The 21824-nt window shown below is 36.5% G+C and overlaps 1 protein-coding gene across 4 annotated transcripts in view; it reads right to left on the reverse strand.

Moving 5' to 3' along the window:
* LOC149789489 (catenin beta-like) overlaps positions 1-21824 on the reverse strand; it is a 71473-nt gene that overhangs the window by 10329 nt on the left and 39320 nt on the right. For 2 of the 4 annotated variants that reach the window (XM_089971507.1, XM_089971508.1), the window contains exons 7-12: positions 20164-20365; positions 17646-17790; positions 9304-9407; positions 6191-6397; positions 855-1109; positions 225-386 (exon numbers count right to left, since the gene is read on the reverse strand). In XM_089971507.1, coding sequence (XP_089827633.1) covers positions 225-386; positions 855-1109; positions 6191-6397; positions 9304-9407; positions 17646-17790; positions 20164-20365 — 1075 coding nt within the window. Of the gene's footprint in view, positions 1-224; positions 390-854; positions 1110-6190; positions 6398-9303; positions 9408-17645; positions 17791-20163; positions 20366-21824 lie in introns of all 4 variants that reach the window. The other 2 variants (XM_089971505.1, XM_089971506.1) reach the window with 1 other exon arrangement.

Consider the following 21824-nt stretch of genomic DNA (forward strand, 5'->3'; position numbering starts at 1 on the left):
TGGGCCCATTGATTCTAGATCTTGTTTCTTATATACAGGTGGTTTCTTTGATTGTTAAGTTCTAACTCTATCAATAGAAATGCCTCCACTGCTTTAAATGGTATATCTATAAACATGGCAAAAATATGATGGAATATACAACTTGATTTGCAACACAAGAAGCAAGTTCCTCTTAAATCAGAGGAAAAATGCTCTCTTGAAGAAGTTATAGCTGCAAAACTTGCCTGGACAAAGAGTGGTATGCAGTTGAGGTCACGTATTACGGCTCTGTTGTGGGTCTCACGAGCAAGAATGTGGAGTGCCCCTACTGTTCCCTCCACAATCTCCTCCATTCTAACACCATCTACATAGCCCGAGCCCTGTCCATTGGAGGTGATTGAGGCTCTCTGCTGAGATTGAAAGAAATCATGGTAAGCACCTTTCACTAATATGAAAGCAAGATACAGAAATGTGATGAGTTACAAGCTTTTCACAACAATCATATCTCATGATAAAATTGATGTTGGAAGAAAGAAAAAAAGTTTTAAAAATTCTCAAAATTCTCATTCCTATCCAAGAGGTAACTACCGACAGTTCTATAGAGATGCAGCTTATATAAACAAGTTGTTAAAAATAACTTTTCTGTAACTGATGCATTCTCAACATATTCAATATACCTTATAAGCATGTAATAAATGAATTAACTAGTAATTCATCAATTATTATTAATCCATATGAATCTCGTACACAATCAAGAAAATTACTGGATCACCATTTCTGCATCTCATAAAATATAAGGCATATTTAAAACCATGACCTACACAGATTTAATTTGTCTGTTAAAAATATTATTTAGCAAGTAATCTGCTCCCTACCCTCTGTGTATCCTGGTGTGCTCTGATCATGAGCTGTACAATTCGGGGTAGTGCTCCATGTTCCCTCAGGGGCGCATGATTAGATGGGCACAAAGCCAGGTTGCGGATCAGTCCAACGACAGCCTTGATAAGTGGCCAGCGGCTCGGGGGATGGAGAAGCTTGACTAGAACAGGCAACCCATAGTGTAGACGCACAGCATTCTGGGCCATTTCAGCCTCCAGGTGACGGCTGGTTAGATGTCTCAAGGCACATACCTGATACAGAACAGATTATGATGTTAGATGAACCCATACTTAATTGGATAGAATTCTGATGTATATAATTACCAAGCACTTAATCTTTTAAAATATTAACTCCATGATCAAACCATTCTGCACAATTCAGATCACAACAACTATTATTTTATGAGCTCGGAAACCAGACCATGTGTGGTGGAATATTAAATATCATATTTAAGAGAATGAAAGTCAGTGTTTTGGTGAAGTGGTTATCGTAACAAATAAATAAGAATAAGATGTCAATTATATGCTGTAGCAGACCTGAACCTAACACCATTATTACTGCTATCACACAGTTACTTCCAGTTGTAAAATGGGAAATCTTGATTATGATGGTGGAAAAGCATGGTTTGAAAGAGATGCTCTTTTTATCATAAGGGTGGATTTCTCACCATGCCACAAAAATAAGGGGGAGGAGGAAATGGCTGTAGTACAATATTTACAAAATGATTTTCAATATTCATCTCTCTCTCTTCCTGATCCACTCTGCAAGACCCTTGTTGAATTAAAAACCTTTAAAAGCTGTTGCCTCTAGTTGCATAAGCATTAATCTGTTTCTTGTTTCCCAGCTTATTCTGTTTCATATATGTGTATGAATATTGCTCTGTAATGAGAACTCGCTTTCAAAGCTCATGGGTCTTGCCTTTTGGATAAATCTGTTCCAAAAGTCGATTTTTCACAAACATAAGCTCTGCCAAACTTTCCTGAATTAGCACTCTACTGACTATTATGCCAAATTTACAATTCCATAATGCTGACATTGGAATTTAAGTTCATTAATGCCATAGTCTACTTGTTCAAACAGTTATTTCGATCAAATACTTTATGATTTATTAACTTTTATGCTAGGACTATATTGCTTTGCAGCACATGATCACACAGTGCTAAATTCTGACAAGAAATGAAAAGTGCATTCTACTTTTAAACTGTCAGTCTTTTAATTTGGCTTATTTGTCTACCTTTTCTAACTTTAATTTTGAAATGCTGCTTTAATAAGGGGTTGACTGGCATGCCATCTGTTTTGGTACAATGGATTTGTATTTAGCACTATTTTTTGGTTTAAAATCACTCACTGGTATCTCCATTAACACTATAACACTTTCTCAGTTCCTATATCTGATATACTTCCTGACTTTAAAAAAAATTCCCTTCATTACTATGATCAGCCAGTATTTGCCAATCTAAATCATTATCTAAAGATGAACAAAGCTGTGAATCTGCTGTTTTCGGTTTTCTAGATAGCCTGTATTATAAACACGCATTTGTAAAACTTCCTTGATGTTTAAACTTCAACACAATGCTTGTTAGGGGACCAAATGTGCCAATCAAATTTGGTTTAACAACCATTCACCTCAAGCTAAGAAACCAGATGTGTAAACACTTACAAAAAAAAAACACACATTGTGACAAGCACTATAATATTTTTACAGTTTCTACAACACTTTGAGTATGAAAGACCAAATGAAAGTTGTATATTGTGCATAGTATATTTTCATATGTGCGACTTGAAATTAAGTTGCAGGAGTTCTTCCACATCACTGCTTTTCATAAAAATTGTGCGTTATTCACATGATCACACTCCCTGGGAGCATCTCTGCTGATCATGAACAGCATGTAAGCATTGCTTCCATTAACTGCGGAAAGATCTTTAAAATAAAAGAAGATCTATCTCATCATGTACTGAAATGCTCTTTGTCTAACTCCACAAGAAAGTTAACATCTGGAAAAATTGGATTAATGAACATGACTGGTCGATACTGACAGGAGTAAATATCCCTGCATTTTTAACACAGGAACAATATGTTATCGAGGAACCCTTTACCCAATCAATATATTGGACATTACTGACAAATGAACAGACCAGTTTAATGAATACAAGATCAAGTCAAATGGAGCTTGAAAATAATTCTTCAAAATGGGTGGTAGCTGAAGACATCTTAACTCCAATAATCATCTGAAGCACATATCAATATATAGAATAAGAAAGTATACCTTGTGGAACTGTGTTAAAGTGGATGAAATTATACACCAACCGTATGTAAACCACACTGATAACCTCAAGGACTGTTATCAATAATGCATTCAATTGTACAGCTGACTTCATGAATAGAGATGAGTTATATAATAGCATGGCAGTTATAAGTTTTGCTTTGCAAAAATAAACTTTGTGGACTTATAAAGAGAACAAAGTTTATGAAGACCGAAATAAATGTTCTTAGGGTTTGCTAGTCATTTCTTCTTTTTTATACCCCTCTTTAAATCAAATTTAAAATGCATCAAAACACACGACTACAAGACAATGGTTTATTTTGGAACCCAGATGCTACATTTATGAGGCGCGACAATACAAGTCACAAGACCTTACAAGTAGCTACACCATCTGCACTGGCAAGAAAGGGGTATAAAAACCACACACTGATGCAATACAGTGAACAGTTGAACATGCGAATCAACCCCTTATTATTCCCTCTGATGAGTTACAATAGTAACAAAACTGGTCAGGGACGGGGGGGACTAGGGCACCCCCAGCAGATGGGAGGGTTTGCCTCCACATCCAAACAATCATTATCTTCACTTTAACTAGTCTACATTCATAACTTTTGCAGAGTGATTGTAAACTCAATTCCACAAACTGCCACTATGAATTCACAATGCACTTAACCTGAATGCTCTATTACATCATTCTCATATTTTTCTTTCTAAATTTGTAAAGCACTACTAATTAGCCCTTTACCTATCTGACACATCTGAAAGCTTAAAACAATCCCTCTCTGACATCTTTTTCATTCATATAATATCCATATGAGGTTGCTTCAACAAGGCTTTGGACTGTCATTTTTAGAAACTTAAAAATAAAATACATTATTCTGTGCCAGTTGATCAAATATCTTACCTAGTCATAATTTTATTAATGTAATCTAAGTGATCCTAACAGTTTTAGTTTCTGTTGTGCTTTTCTAACATGATATGTCTCAAATATACAGTGAAATGACCTAAACAGGCACATAAACCATAAACATCATCAAAGATTATAACTAAATTTATCATCATCAAAGATTATAACTAAATTTGCTTTGTTATGGCCATTCATGCAACATTAAAATGGAAAAACAAAATTTGATTGAAGCAATGTTTTGGTAAAAGGAGGGAAAAATAGGGTGTCAACTAAGAGCGATGGAAAGACAGCAAGTAGGACCAAACTTGACACCATTAGAAGACTTTGGTGAAAACCACATGCTGATATGACAATCTATTCAGGTGATATAGTGACAAGATTTTCAAGATTTCCATTGTGGCAGCTATATCTGATCACAGATTAACATCACTTTTCATTCAGTATCAACTAGACATCACAATTCTGGCAAAAACCCTGTGTCAATAAGACTTATGAGAAGTAGCATTAAGATTGGATTTTCACATGGATGCAATGGAGTCCATACTGTATGCCAAAACACTTCCATTTTCATTTAGTACTTACTATGCATCTTGAAGGATTTTTATTTCCATACACAAGGGGGATGTTGTTTCTCTAACTGGAAAATATTCTTGTGTTTTGTGGCCTTGCTGGTTATATATTTGGTACAAGATGTTTTGAGGAAAACTGGAGTTGGTTATGAATAATTAAGAATTTGTTTTATTTCTAATTAGCTACAAGACCAGTCCATGTCAGGTGCAATATTAATTTGTATTTAAAAGAATGAAGGTCACTCACTGACTGAAAATAATTACCAGAAAAAACTGATATATTTTGTTTCTGAACAATTTTGTTAAATCGTTAGTACTAATATTAGTACCCCTATTTCATGGGTGCAGTTCTATTACGTTCCTATCTGTATCAAATAACTGGTTGCGATTCACATCTGGTGCTTTTTCAGCAGGTTATCAAAAAGTTTCAACACTGTGAAAAGTTTGAAGATACTACATCTATATCCTTAAACAAATCAAAGTCTTCTTTTTAATACCAGTATTAACAAATTTCACTGTAGTAACACGAGTAAAATAGCATTTTTCTTTATCCAGAATTTTCTGCTAGATCATCCACCATACTGGTTCAAACTACTTGTTTTCCGACTCGTTTTCTGTCTACCATATAAGGACACTGCATCCTTCTTTTGAAAACTTTATACAGCTTAGTAAATATGGTCTGTGCCCTGAACAACATGCAATATCCAAATATGCTATAGCAAGCTCTGTTTGGAGAGTGAAGTAATGCGATAGCATCATGTCATCTGTCACAGTGGTAAAAGTACAGTTAGTATAACAGACATGTTACCTTGTATACGCTTGCTAACTTTGTCCAACATAGCTCTACATGGATTGATTCCCCCCACCCCCAAGTCATCTTGGTCAATAGTTTTATTTTCTCCATTTCAAGGTACACAGTTTGATGCTACAACATCATAACTAGTAAACTGTATGTACAATAGAAGGCCTGACCCTAAAACCATTCTCATTTTAACACTGTTGCCACATAGATACTACTGGATAAAATAATTTTCATATTAGGCATCGAAAGTAATTTTCCTCCAAAAAAATGATTGAGGCAGCATATCACTTTCATCATTTTCTAAGTTTACTCTTGGACAAATCTTTAATATAATGTATATGTTTTACCAGTTTATCAAGAAAGGATGTTAATTTTGCAAAATATAAATGTGTCTAAAGGAACTGAATTAGTCAGTGTGCTCAAAAATCTGTAACACTTCTTTGATACACGACATTTTTCAACAGATATAGAAAAGAACTAGAAGTCCATAAACATACCCAAAGTACTCAGATTTGCATGCAAGTATGCACAGCATCCAAGTTCACAAACTTCTTGTATAAAAAGGTTCTATCTCGTCCTTGTCCATGTTAGAATACCTCCTCTTTTGCAGGTAACAGTGAAGGAGTAGTATGTAAAATTAATCTCTTCAATTTGAAAAAAAATCTCTCTTCCATTTTGAAAGCAGAAACAATATGAAAAGAAAATTTCTACATCAAACAAAGGCAATAATTTGTAGCTTTGTTAGTTTTATATGGCAATAAAAAGAGATGAACATTTCATATATACTTACAGCAGGTTCAGTGATGTCCTCTCTGTCTCCAGCCTGTAGGATGGTGCGGACCAGTGCCTCAATTCCACCCACCTGACACACCACCACCTTGTTACGCAGGTTATTGCATGTCAGGTTCGATAAAATGCCTGCAGCACAGGTCACGACATTTATGTCATTGGAGGCCAGAAGCTGAACTAACATTTGCAGGAGACCTTCCATGCTTTCCTTAAGCAGAAAGAATAAGAACATGAAAAAAACAAAAACCTCTAAATGCTTTACAAAATGGTGATTATATGTACAGTCGAACCCACTTATCTCGACCTCGGTTAACTCGCCAACCCTATTAAGTCGATGTTTTTGAAGTGGAACCGCCAAATTCTCTCTTTGTCTTAGCATTTTCTCATCGGTTATGTCGATTCTTTTATGTCGCCGAACCCTAATATCTCGAGCACAAAAGAGGGACAAATCTGCCACTTAACGTCGGTTATCTCGATCCCCATGACCAATTGCCGGCTTTTGAAAATGTTAGTTATCGATGCCACTTCACCATCTCACTACCGTATTTTCGCGTATATAAGACGCGTCTTATGCAAAGTTTTACGTACCCCTCACCCAGGGTGTGTCTTATATTAGTGGGCGTCTTATCTAAGTATTTTTTAACACGAACAAACGGTACAGTGTGTGATATTGAAGGACGATTATTGCGGTCGATATTCATGTTTCACGATTTTCATTCCTAGTTGTAAAAACAATTGGGTAAGTGTTCAGTAATTACCACGTGTACCAATCCAATGCAGGGCCTGGGATCGTCCTGGGCTTCGCCAATGTCGCAAAATGCGATTTTTTTCCCTTATTGGCGACAAAAATGTCCCATCTGGCGATTTTTTTGGTGAGGTGGTAGAAATGCTACAGAAAATTTGACGGTATGGTTCTTTTGTAGGAGATGAAACTGTTTTAGACAGCATAAATAATATTGAAGCATTTGTTTTCAAGCAGACTGTTAAAGGCAAAAAGCAACAAAGCATTATAGACTTTGTAAAGAAACCATAGTAACCGCGTGTATGATACTTTTTAGAGCTGTGTCAGAGTGAAATGACTCGCGAATTTAAGTTTGACACTGGTTAGCTTTTTGTAAAAACGAACTACACCCCGCACGTTTTTTTGTGATTTTGTGAGCGATCTTTGTGTTTGCAATGATGGAGAATATAATAAAGGTTTGTATCGAGAATTGACGGTGGTTTGTATTGTATACTGGTAAATCTCTGCTGTTAGTTGGTGCACATATGCCTTTTGTTGTTAGCAAACATGTATGTACATTTTTATAGCATGCCGATCACTTCATCAAACAAATCGCGGCAACGCTGTTGTGTAAAAAAACCTCCAAAAACACGTGCATGTACATTCTCATTTATTAACGCACATCATGTACATAAAGAAATTTCAAGCACATGTTAATATATTGCCGCCATATTGGTTTTTGTTTATCTCGATCATCGGTTATCTCGACGCTTTTTGGCAAACCCCTAGGCCGGCGACATAACCGGGTTCAACTGTACAATGAAAATTGTAGGTGATAATACCTGCTTGTCCACATTTCTGTTTAACTCTCGATATTGACAATTTCTAGTTTATTTAGAGTTGAGAAAATGTCGCCCCTTGTTACACTAATTTCTCTCAACTTCTGGATTACACTTCTCAATATCAAGTAAATCACATCTTCAAATGATCAAATGTGGGCTTCTTTTGACCAATAATAAGCAGAAATTGACTATATTTAAAGTGGCATGGTAAATCAACTCATCTAATACTGTTTCAAATGACTGTCACATGGTTTTATTAAACACGTATTTGTAGACAAAGCTAACTTCATGACCTCTGACTATGATGCTTGAAATTTTATTCGCTATCCTCCTAAAACCACAGGGAAAAAACATTCTTTCTCCCTTTTAATAAATTAAAATTTTAAAAACTTCAAAATGTCTCTGAACAGTTCCATCACAAAAAATGCACTTTTATGCCCATTTAAACAGAACTGAGACAATAGTTATGACACAGTAACACAATTAGCTTTTTTAGTACCAAGACAACACAGATGTAACATTAACACAATTAGCTTATTTAGTACCAAGACAATACAGATGTCACAGTAACACAATTAGCTTATTCAGTACCAAGACAATACAGATGTTACAATAACACAATCAGCTTATTTAGTACCAAGACAATACAGATGTCACAGTAACACAATTAGCTTATTTAGTACCAAGACAATACTTATGACACAGTAACACAATTAGCTTATTCAGTACCAAGACAATACAGATGTTACAATAACACAATCAGCTTATTTAGTACCAAGACAATACAGATGTCACAGTAACACAATTAGCTTATTTAGTACCAAGACAATACTTATGACACAGTAACACAATTAGCTTATTCAGTACCAAGAAAATACAGATGTTACAATAACACAATCAGCTTATTTAGTACCAAGACAATACAGATGTCACAGTAACACAATTAGCTTATTTAGTACCAAGACAATACTTATGACACAGTAACACAATTAGCTTATTCAGTACCAAGACAATACAGATAGCTTATCTAGTGCCGAGATAATACCTACAGTAACAAGTAGCTTATTTAGTGCCAAGACAACAACATGCCATGGTTGGCTGACCCAAGCTGATCCAATGGTAGGATTCAAATCTGCACCCTTCTGGTCATGAGTCTAGCACACATACCAGAGACACTGCAGCTCCCTTACCCAGTCAACTAGACCACTTTTATCACACTTGATCGTTTCCTCATTAAATGCATCCTACAGTTACACTTAACTTGAAGCATCTAAAACAATTCTGCATATCACAAATTTTATAAATATTCCGTAACCAACTGCATAAAGACTGATGTGTAATGACCAAGAACATGCATCTTCTATAACTGATAAATATCTATAAATTTATAAATAAAATGAACCAATAATTTTAACAATGATGTATGACTTTTTGACAATTCTTTTCCATCAGACTGTATTTAACACTGGCAACAAATCATACATAAATACTAGCAATAGTAGAATCTAAGCCCACACGTTGCAATACTGTGGTTATTAACTTGTAACTTACAACTTTAGTGGCAGCATCTGAGAGGTTCCTGAGTGTCCACAGACAGTTCTGGACCAGTCTCTGGCTCTGATGACCCAGGTGCATGGCTAGGGCCTGCATACCACCTGCAATATCACAACAATAGGTCCATGTAGGCCTAAGATTTATCAACTGAAATATCTGCCTAAAAACTTAATGCAAGAGCAGTAGTCTTCTTTCTGTAGAAATGTCCATTACTGTTAATTTGATGTGTTATGAAAACAACCGTTTCAAGAATTCCCTTGTTTTTCACCTTCATACATGTATCATGGCACATCAGGATTATTTGTGCAGCATTGAAAGCATATCTGACAACCCCTAGAGAGGTATAGGTGTAACTTAAGTGGCAGTAAGGAGTAATCTGAGCATAAAATATGTAATCCCTATAGTACATGCTATAATTACAATAAAAAGTATACAAAATTTACACTTATGTATGCTTCTATCCTGGACCTGGAACCAGTTAAAGTTTTTGTCACAAAGGGCAAAATAATGTAGATTAATATCAGAACACAAAAACAAAACATTCACAGACTGTACATGCAACTAACAAAATAACTATTCTACATGTCTAACTTTCTGCATCAACTCAAAATCATTCATTTTTTTTTAACTTGTGAAGTACATTACTTGATTTGTCCTTTGTCTGATCTGACATTTCTTAAAGTTGAAAATGATCCCACTATTCTACATGTCTAACTTTCTGCATCAACTCAAAATCATTCACTTTTTTAAAACTTGTAAAGTACATTACTTGATTTGTCCTTTGTCTGATCTGACATTTCTTAAAGTTGAAAATGATCTCCCTCCTCTAACATTTTTCTGTTGTTAAATATTCGAATTTAATGAAGGCCTACAATAAACAAGCATACTGTTATGTAAGGTAGAGAAATAAATTGCTTCTTGATTTTACTGAAATTGCTGATTTGTTTTTCTGTTACACATTTAGGACTTAGAATTGTAATAGCAAAAAGCTTACTCCCAAAGTCAGTCAAATTCTGAGTAGTTTTTTTAAAAGTATTTGAGGTTTTTCTATTTCAAGCATTGAATATGTATCTGATGACATCAGCATCAGCTGAACAAATCTGAAAGGACTTCATGCTAGGATGCTTAGTGTCAAATTTAGTCAAGTTTTGTCAAGTGGTTGTTGAGAATTTTGTAAAAGGTTTCCAACATTTTAAAAACAGCTGCTATATTTGCTGGCAGATCCGTACCATTTGTACTAGCATGAAACCCCTCAACATCTGAATACTCTGCCAAATTACTCAGCAGTTTTTCACAAACAGTAATTAAAAGGTTTCTATTTTCTATTTTCAACAACAGGTGCCATACGTAATGGCAAAGCTGACCCCTGTGTACACAAACCTGAAGGCTATTAATGTTGGGATGCTTTCTGTTTGGTCCAATTCTTGCGAGTGTTTGAAAGAAAGATGTTCAAAATGTTAGTAACAGTGGCCATATTTCACCACAGATGGAAAGTTTACTTGGCCTTACAGCTCAAATCAAATCAGTGTATGTAGTATAAGAATGTAGATTGGGGGGGGGATGAAACTAATTTTAATGATGCAAATACTTGCCTGCTGCTAAATTCCGTCCTCCCATTAGAGAGAGCCAGAAACTACCAGAACAGAATACAAGCTCTCAAATATTTGATGGAGCATTCCATGAGGGACATAAGTGTGGGGGAAGAAGAAGGGGAAAATAAATGGAGCAGTTGGTAAGTATTACATCATCAAAATTAGTTTTAACACACCCCCCATTTTAATATCAGTAGTATCTTACCTGCTATTACTGCATAATTGAATTTGTCAGGTGGGAGGAGTGATGATCCCAAACTGTCAAATAACAACAATTACAAGGAATACTCACCCTGAAGAGCATAAAATTGCTGTAGGATATACTCACTTTGCCACCTTTAGTGCAGGCTGAAGGCATACACTGCCCAGGTCCTCTGCTTGGAGATTGGGGACACATAAAACAGCAGCTTGTGGTTCAACTTGGTGGCAAACAAGTCCACCAGGGGAATTCCCCATGGATGGAGCAGGGAATCCGCTACAGATTGGTCGATAGACCACTCTTTTTAAAACTATCCTCCCCTTCCTGGATGGACTGTTTGCCAGAAATTCATCCTGACTGGAATGTGGTACACTCGAAGGGCTATCCTCCCACTCTGAAGCTGTCCAGCAAAGGAGGTTCCAAACCTTCAGAGTGAAGGATCATGTTTGCATCCTTGTCTCTGGAGAACTTTGTGGGCCTAACAACACTGCCTTCACCTCCAAATTGTTCATGTGGAGAGCAGATTCTTCCAGAGACCATAAACCTTGAAGAATCAGACCATCCACCTCTAGGTGACCCCACCCACCCTGAATATAATGCATCTATCATCTAGTTGGAACCAATTTCAGAGGTGCATGGGAACTACCAACAGAAGCTGGTCCTGATTTGCCCAACAACTTTGATGGTGGTGGAAATCCCAATCCAGAGAAACTGTTGTATTCAGAGGTGCCTTGTGAGGTTTCCAAGCTGAGAAAAGTAGAAATGACAGGATGCAAGTGAAGCCTGCCTAAGAGAAAAAGCAGATAAAGGTTTCCAGCAGAGAGAGAAAAAGACAACTCTTTACTCTGAGTGTCTCCAAGAGGGATAGAATCTTGTCTGTTCTGTTCAGAGGAACCTGGACTAACAGCGAGTTAATCCCATGAAGACACACTCCTGAGAAGGTTTTAACTTGGATTTCTCAAGGTTTAGGAGGAGACCAAGCATGGTCACTCTGGATCAACAGCAAGAGAAGTCTCATCTGAGGATTTCTAGACTGCCACTGTGAATCAACCAGTCACTGAAATATTGGAGGATTGGTATAACCAATGAACCTGATAAAAGGTCTGGGGCTAGAGGCTGTGCCAAAGGCAGAGCTCAGAATTAGACGACTTCAACATTTTAAAAATATCTGAGGTACTTCCTGTGTGAATTAAAGATGGGGATGTGAATGTATGCATCCTTAAGATTGATGGAGATGACTGAGATTGTGGTCTCTATTTTTAATGTCTCAGTCAGCAGAAATTTCTTTAAGGGGTAAAGGTTGTTAAGTAGCATGACTTTCCACCTTTTTGGGTGACCAGGAAAATTCGCAAATAGAAGGCTGGAGGTTTGTCTACTGCATCTTTCCAAACTCTTTATTGTAACTGAATGAGGATGAAGCAAAAGACCTTGTCGTGAGCAGGATCAAGATAATTTCTCTAAACTAGAGAGAAGTTTCAAGTCGCCAGAACCTGAAGGTTTGCAGACCTGCCAAACCTACTAGCAAGATCGTCTAAGTAAGGCAGCTGATATTTTTCCATAAGTCTGACCAGTGTTCAGTTGTTGTTGTTGTTGTTGTTGGGTTTAACGCCATTTTTCAGCACGCGATTGGCTATACATGGCGGCCAGTATTAATGGTGGAGGAAGAACCCGGGAAAACCTGGGAAAGAACCACCGACCCACGAGAAGCTACTGGCAAGCTTTCTCACATACCCACATTAGCCGAATCCGAGACTCGAACCCACGCAGACAGCGGTGAGATGGCAGTGATCCGTAACGAAGAACGCTTTAGACCACTCGGCCACTCGGGGCCCCCCAGTGTTCAGTAAGGTGCAACAAAATATCATGTACTGCTATTGTCAAGTTGGAAAAAGTGTATTAAAAAAGTTGGGTATTCCAAACTGATGCATCAATGGTAAACATTATGTTCATTGGAAAGCTTGTAAAGTACACATACACCATCAGTTCCAAACCTTATGCAGCTCAATGGCTTGTTGCTATCTCTCAACTTGACGTAATTCTTGGAATTTGTTTTGCTTCATTTCACCTCATTCACTGCCCTATCAAATGACCAAGATTCCTCTTCCTCCTTCACTGATGAGACCATACATGCCAACCCCTGGCAAGGAAAAAGTGTAATCCAAAAAGAGTAATCTGAGCAGAAAAAGAGTAATCCACATATAACATGATAAAAATTCAATAGCATATGTACAAAATTATTCATTTACCCCGCAGGACTTTTAACATCAATTCAATTTTTCGTATACAACACTCTGAGCTTTAAAAAGCAACAGACTCTCATATTGCATTTCAAAACACTTTGTACCAGCTTTGTACTATAAATGTTTTGTGCACCAGTAGAGCACTAAGTGCTGGGTATTACAGAGCCTGGATCTAAATTCAGTTTTACTTTTGTTAACAATGCTGAACAATCTCTCACAGTCAGCATTAGAATGGTAAAGAACCAATATTCCTTTCATAACCCGACAAAGAAGAGGAAATTTATATCTTCCAGTTATTGTGTCTTTTAGCTGGCAAATAAGATGAAAAAATCAAGTCTGCTCCCATGAAGTACATTGTCAGGTAGAGTGCCAACCTGATACTTCAGGAGTTCTTCTAATTTATCAGCAGCCTTTCCTGCAGCATGGTGCATCAAATGACAGAGACAACCTGATATCATATTTTCAAAATATAGTACGCAACTCCTTTACAAATTCATGTCATCACTGATGCAGCTTCAGCTGAACACCCCCATACAGTTCTGCCAACATATTTATGCAAAATATTATCAAGCAAATAAAAAAATTGTTTTCTCCAGTGGAATATACTGTTAATTCTGGTAATGAAAGACACTCTGACTTTGCCCTTTTCGTTGTCAAAGTCTCTTACACGGACCGGGTACAACTTTTTGTCATCATAATCACTACTCCTGTCTGTTGCAATACTAAATGGCCCAATTTTCATGGCTTCTGCAATTTTAAGTAAAGTATCTCCTGCTAAACACCTAACAATATTAGATGATTTTGTTCTTGCACATGCATATTTTCTGCAGGAAACATCCGTTTGAACAAAGGACCAATGTATTCTACCACTAGGGGTAGCCCCTGTTCTTAAAAGAAATTGGTACATAACGCCTCTGCATTTGTAAAATTCGTGTCCACAATTTAGTTCAGGGCCCTGAGTGGCCGAAAGCGCTCACCATTACGGATCACTGCCATCTCACCTCTGTCTGTGTGGGTCCAAGTCTCGGGTTCGGCCAATGTGGGCATGTGAGAAAGCTTGCCAGTAGCTTCGTGTGTGTCGGTGGTTCTTTCCGGGGTTTTCCCGGGCTCTTCCTCCACCATTAATAGTGGCTGCCATGTATAGCCTATCTTGTGCTGAAAAATGGCATTAAACCCCACAAAAATAACAACAACAACAACAATTTAGTTCTGCTGAGAAAAAAAAAAAAGAAGTTACCATAGTACTGGAGTTAGGAAAACAAGCTAATTCAAGGTTTCTTTCTTTTACGACTATGACCAATATTAAAATGTTTTCCACACAGCCTGTAAGGGGCATGAAGCTGCCCTAGAATGGAATGCTGTAATATGTTGTTCATGTATTCATCTCTAAATCAATTTTTCATCTTTTCTAATCCATCTGTGAAATTATTTGAAAACCATTTTTGCTCTAACACACACGCATCGATTAGAATAAATCCAACCTGACTTTTAGTGCCAAATACCTACAGACTGGCTCTGTACCAGTTGTCAATTTGAACAAAGAATCTGCAAGCAAAGATTACAAGTTAGAAAACCAGTCTGTTCTCTTCTAAGCCATGCAACTGCTATAAAAAGAAACCGAGGTCAAAAGTTTGAAAGTAGAACCAGCATATTTCTTGGAAATAGGGCAACTGCTATAAATAGAATATAACTGTAAGGAAAGTGTATGCAAGTCTACAGACAAGCGTACTCTTATGTCGTAGTTACATAGAATCCATCTTTTCTAGAATACGGTCTGTGGGATTAATGGGATGTTAATAAAAATGAGAAAACAAATTATTCATTTTTTTGGAGGGGGATATACCGAAAACACTTAATCTGAATACACTTACACGTAAGGCATAATGGTTGGTGTGGATGTGAGACCCAAGGGGTGGGGGAGCCGCCTTGGTCTGCTCAGAGTTAAACTCATTGTCCTTTATGTCCTGCATTCTTACCTGAGAAAGTTCCTTTCTGTCTGCCCAAAGAGTTTTGGGGAAGATCAGTTCTCCTTCTTGTGAGATCCAGCCTCATGGGATACAGTAGGTTGACGGCTTTTATGCATTAACTCACTACAATGCAGCCTATTGTCCAAGTCCCAGGCTGCGTGAAGGGAAGAAGTCAATCATACCCCCGTGGAGGAAGGTCCCACATCCCATATGGCTTAAGGGGAACAAAAGGGAAAGAAGAAATGCTTATTCAATCCCCAGTCCTATTATGGCTTCTCTAAGCCCTTTCCCAATCACATACAGAATGAAAATGTGGTCTGATAAGAGGTTGAGACTCATCCCAATACCTATCTTCATACCATACAGGTTCTGAAGACCCATACCCGGTACCCATTTGTAGATACCCAGTGACAAATGCCTGATACCCACTGACTAGCAACTAGTACCTGGCGGCTGTTCACTGCATAAGGAACTGCGACTCGGATCTGTAGTAAGAACCATCCTCAGAATGGACAGATTTGGATCTCAATATTCCCACCCTCTAGGGACTGGACTGTGAAACAAGCAAAGGGTACTTGGGACTGAAAGGGTGCTACTCTCCCCTTTTTGGGAGCAGTGGGTGACATGCTATCATCCCTTTCTGATCTGTTACGCGAGATGAAGCTGCTCTTTCTCAAAGGGAGGGTGTGACTCAATCCATCCTAGTGGTAATGAAAGGGTATTGCTAGTTCCTTTAGAGAGGGTGCAACTCACTCTCCACCCATATAGTATTAGAGACAGAAAACCCTGAAAATGGATGATGGTACCTTCTTACATGCCTGGTAGGTACGTCGATTCTGAGATCACCTATTTTTCTGACCACATACTGCAAAAACTGACCAAAACTCCCTAGTGTTACAAATAATCTCTTCCAGTACGATCTTAAATGCCAATGTCCCATCACAGTATTTTATATTGGAACATAATAAGGTCAAACATTTTCTGACTTCAGCTGTTAATATTTTTTTCAATGATCAAAGTTAAGCACTTTGCTTAGCAACATTGCAATATAAAGTGTCCCCCTTCATGAAGGTCCCCCATGACCAGCAGCCACCCACTTTTTATGGCCAGAATCCCTTGGCACTGAAGAGTTTGTGTTCAAAAGTACCTGTCAAGACAGGCCAACACTCTAACACAACCAGCAGCCAGCATATTAGTTCAAATCTGTCAAATTTACCACTTGCGATCAGTCACATTTTATTTTAATGTTTCCAGAACTAATATCTAATTCAAATGGTTCAGTAAGTTTATCTGATTATCTTTACTGATGTCTGTTTCCCAATGTCAGGGTTTCATTACTGAACAAAGTGTTGGCTGAAGTACCAATAAGGTTGATGTTATATCAATAATGCCTACATTTACAGGAAATGGGGTCAGCAATGTTGTGATAGAGTCTGGTGCTTCACACAGCGGTTGAGCTTTTTCCTTTGATGATTATGACCGGATGTAGTTATCAAGATCATAACATGGTCATCATAGGCTAATACAGATTTCATGGATTAACAAACTGAGAAAGTAACCTTGAATGAAACAATGACCGAAAAATCACATGACAATACAAGTATCATTTTGTCAAAAACTCGCCAAAAGTTTCATCTGCATAATTAAATTGCAGTATTGGACAATTAGCAACACAGGAATAAATTGTCAAACTCTTAAACATGTCATCACATCAATGAAGAATTAATTCTTTAGAAAAAAGTTACAATTATTCAACTTGACGACAATGGAGAGAGGTTATAAGTTCTTGCTGAAAAATTTTACACCAGGAAGAGTCAAATAAACAACATCGTAACAGACAAGGATGGAAAATGGAGTACATGGAAAGGGAATTATTTTAAATGCCAAGTAATGTATGTACCAAGATTTAAATGACAATTTTTTAATGGTTTTGCAAAGCGCATGCCAACAATATCCCACTGGTGTTTCATGCTTATGTCATTAATAAAAAATCATAATGTATATCAACTTGAAATAAGTCTGTTCTCAAGACCAGAAAATCTTGTAATAATTAATACTACTTTTAAATAAATACTTATAGTAAAGACATTAAATGCTTTGAAGTGACATGTAGCTTTCTTACTACATACACATGTATCTCAAACATATAATCCCCATCTAGGAGGTTCACTTTTCCAGTGCGGAAAGGGGTGGTTGTACAAGAGGGGGACCACTGTCGTCAATATGCCTGCAATTCAGAAACATCCTTTGGCCACAGTAAGCAAAATTGATTTTGAATTTATTTCCATCATGTCCGAATTCAATACCAGAAAACACTCGACAAGGAAGTCAGATAACTCACCTGCTTCCACAATGCTTGGTTTACTGCTAGGACAGACAGAAAGAACTTTGAGAACTCTGGAAGTTGTCCACAAAAGTTTCTCATATGTGTACGATCGCATGATTCTGACAAGTTCTCCTGGACCTCCACTGGCTAGGATGATCAGCTGCAAGACACAATGAAGTTTAAAAGGTGGTTTTTACCATTACTTACTTGCAGATCTTTGTTAAAATTTGCTATTTTTGGCAGAAATATTTCAAGAATATTCGTAAACATGAACCCGGTGCATAATTTTCCAAATGAACAATACGTTACACAAGTCTGAACTTCCGATTTTGTACTGATAGCATGAATCACACATATTTTGATTTTGAACCTGTGATAATGTTTAGATCTAAATAAATAACACTAACAAATAATGCATATTTACAAATATATTTACTGACTTTTATTTCATATACATTTTAAAGCATTCTTCAATGAAGAAAGATAGCAACATAAGGAAAATGTACAGTGACTGTGTAAAACTGACAATTCCAGGAGAAATATACCATGTACTGGGGTTGGTGGTCAGTCAGCAGAATGTTACCAGGTCTTAGGATCACAAATTTGGTTTGCTTTGTATCTTTTCTTTCAGCTATCTTGCATACAAGAAAGTGTCACCAACAGCCAGAATGCACAAAACCATTAAGTACCCCTCCCATGTGAGAAAGGAAATGTAGCTAGAACTATCATTTTGCAAACATTAGAAATATTTACATGAAACTATCTCATTTAAATTTAATACAAAATTAACAAACTGAGGATTCATAAGCACTATCATTTGTGACCAGTGTTAAAAAAAAAATCATAAGTCATATGGAACAGACTATTTAACTAGTTCAGTTAGTGATGCCATTGTATGCAATACTGCTCTAGATTTCTTGTTCATCAGCAACAATTCTGACTAGATTTAAGCTGCAAAATTACATTTCTACATTGAGCTCAAAGCATTTCTAACTGAAACCTATATTAATTATTGCTTGAAACTGCTCCCATATACTCATTTTTTTGGTATTCTTGTCTTAATTTCATGTTTGTGTAGTATCCTTTTGCACATTTATTTTGAAGTGATTGACATTACAGGTGATCAGGCTGTTTAACTGTTTAACAGACAGCTCAGTGCTAAGAGAGAAATGTCTGGACACTTGTCTTGAAAGTCACTATGTAATTAAATTCAGTAGACATGGTACCAAACAAACCAGGAGTTGCATATATAACTTTATACAGTGACTGATTTATGAATTTGCAGCTACTGAAAAAATTCCAGCAATCAACCTCAATACTGTATGTCTATCAGTTTAATTGAACTTTTAGTGTGATTTTTCTGCAACTAATCAATATGAAGCATCTTTTGAAAATTCCTGACTTCTACCCAATTCTGACCCATTTTTGCAAAAAAGAAAGGGCTTTTGCATATATGCCAAAAAAAAGCATAATCTAAACATTAAAAGTGTAATCCATACATTACTGGTACTAATATTAGTACCGCTAGTTTATTCAGAATATGACATCATAGCTAATATATTACATGCCATAATTACAGTACACTGTATGAAAAATATACATTTACTTTTACTACTTGCCGGGATCTGCAGGTCAAATTTTTTGTCACAAAAGGTCAAAATCCATGTGGATTAGAACCAGAATGCAAACACAAAGCATAGAGAAAAATTGTTTATATTCAACACTCACTTTAACTAGTCAACATGTCTAATATTTGCTGAATGTGCATTACGTCCATAAATTCTGTAACAGGCATGATGAAGTGCTCATCCAAGTGCTACATTTAATCACTCTCAGTCTTCTTCACAAATTTGCAAAGCAGCGTTGATTTGTCAGACATGTTTTGAAGTTTATAAAGACCCATCTGCTCTAAGAATTTTCATCCACAAATCAAACGGTGAAAGCTTAATATCTAGCACCATTTTCTTTAAAAGTTGACTTGTTCACTAACTAACTTGACTATAAATGTAATGAATCTGTGATTAAAGTTTCAGATTAAATAAACCTGTCAGTTTTCTTGGAAATGGGTCATACATAGTTGCTATAAATAAAACAATTAGGAAAGTACATGTAGATCTATGATGGACAAATTAGCTCTTATGATATTCTTATGCAGCAATCATTTTAGAATATTCTCAAATTTTTATGAGTGGAATTAAAAAGATAACATAAATGGCAAACAAAACTTTTACTGCTTTAAGTTTTTTAATAGACCAAAAAAACATAATCCATATACAGGTGAGCATAAGACATCTCAGTGAAAAAAAGCATTATGATCACATGTAATGGTTGGCATGAATCTTCTGGTAGAAAACAAAAATCTGTTCTTACACCCATGCTTTTCCCTTTTTATTTGGTTACTTGATAACCCCCTATATGACACATTTAATACAAGTTCCAATGTTTACAAAAGAAAGAACACAGGAACTAGATCAAAGAGGAATGAAGTGTTCTGAATAAATAGTGATTGATACCAGTGGACTGGACTGCTTACTTTGCTCTCTTGGTTTCCATATGCCAATATCTGCAGACAGTCGGTGGTGATTGCCAGAAATTTGACATTGTTTCTCTGGAGCAAGGCTACCATTTTCTGCAGCCCACCTGCCAGGCGCACCGCCATCTTGGAACCATCCTGATGCAAAAGCAGATTGTGCAGGGTTGTGATAGCATAGAACAGCACGGACTCGATGGGAGAGCTGCAGATAATTAAAAAAAATATAGAATCTTTCACAGAAAAAAGGTACCTCAACTACTTAAGAGGAAAACTCCCACCTAACAATTAATATCATATAACAGCCCTAATAAGATGCATCAGTTTTGTTTTATGTGGTTGTAAGTAGAAAATAAATTATATTAAAAGCAAAACTCTGTACTGCATTAACGACTAATCATACTATAGTACTGACTCCTAATTAAAAATTCAAAACATGGTTAGAAAACTGTATAAAATAAGAGCTTTCAACCATCTAGATTCATAATCAGTGAAAAGATTGATAAGAATTAGTGAATTCTGAACAAATTTAGTGAAAATTTTACCATGACACCAGCTCCATCCATTTTGATGGTTAGCAGTGTATTGTATGAAAATCCTGAAATACAACTAAAACATTATTTATACTGATTACATGTACAAATTTATTTGTAGCCAAATTGACTGATATACAACTACTTCACCCTATTTGTCATGACATGATGCTGTGGCAGACTTGAGCTTCCTCAACTGGGCTATGGTAAATTTGTTTTCAAAACAGCTTCTTGCCTTCAGTTTATCTTTGTGACTAAAATTGTTGCAAATTTTCAGCACCTAAGGAGGTGGTAAAGTTTGTCTTATTTTTCCTTACAATAGGACATTCTCCTTCACTGTCACTGTTGTTGATCTCCAACTGAGAAAGGCAGGTTATATTAACAAGAAAACTCACAAACAATGCTTCAGCATTGGTAGCTTGCAGGACTCGAGTGGGTGGCTTAAAGTAATCCAGAGATGAGATCTCCTGGGTGCTCTTCATTTTTCCAATATATATTTGCTTTTTGCAAGCTGTGTACTTTTTCACATCGTTCTGCCACATGCATACAGGGGATTGTGTCATCGCTCACAATTTATCTGTCATACATGTACTATATAATATTATTATATATTACATGTATGAGAGGTAAATTGTAAGCAACAATATGAGCCTCTGTGCACATTCTCAATTCTAAAATTCATGGCATAACACTGTATCAAAATGCAAGGCCAATTTTTGGTGTAGTCCTATCTATGTTTCACTTTTTGTGGAATACACATCTTTCTCCATGGAGGTGAACACATTTTAGCTGTTCTGTAGGTTAATTATGAAATGGTATTAATTCACAAAAAGAAACGTTGAACAATTAATAATTAGTGGTTTCAGTGCAAGAGCGGGCAAATAAGAACTCAAGCAAATTATGATACATACTAATCCTTCAATATCTCAAACATTCCTACAATTGAAAAGCCGTCTTCATTTGGCAATTGTTTTTAAAAAATTCAGTTGCTATGAGTATGTACATGTGCCATGTAAAAAAAAAGGTTGGGCCCTGGTTTACTTTGAGTGCTTGTAAAACTTCTGTTCTAAATATCGATTATATACTTTACAATGATTGCTCCAGGGCAAACTGTAATAACTGAATATAGTT

This window comes from Sinohyriopsis cumingii, chromosome 10, assembly GCF_028554795.1.
Source record: "Sinohyriopsis cumingii isolate HCF-2022 chromosome 10, ASM2855479v2, whole genome shotgun sequence".
Taxonomy (NCBI): domain Eukaryota; kingdom Metazoa; phylum Mollusca; class Bivalvia; order Unionida; family Unionidae; genus Sinohyriopsis; species Sinohyriopsis cumingii.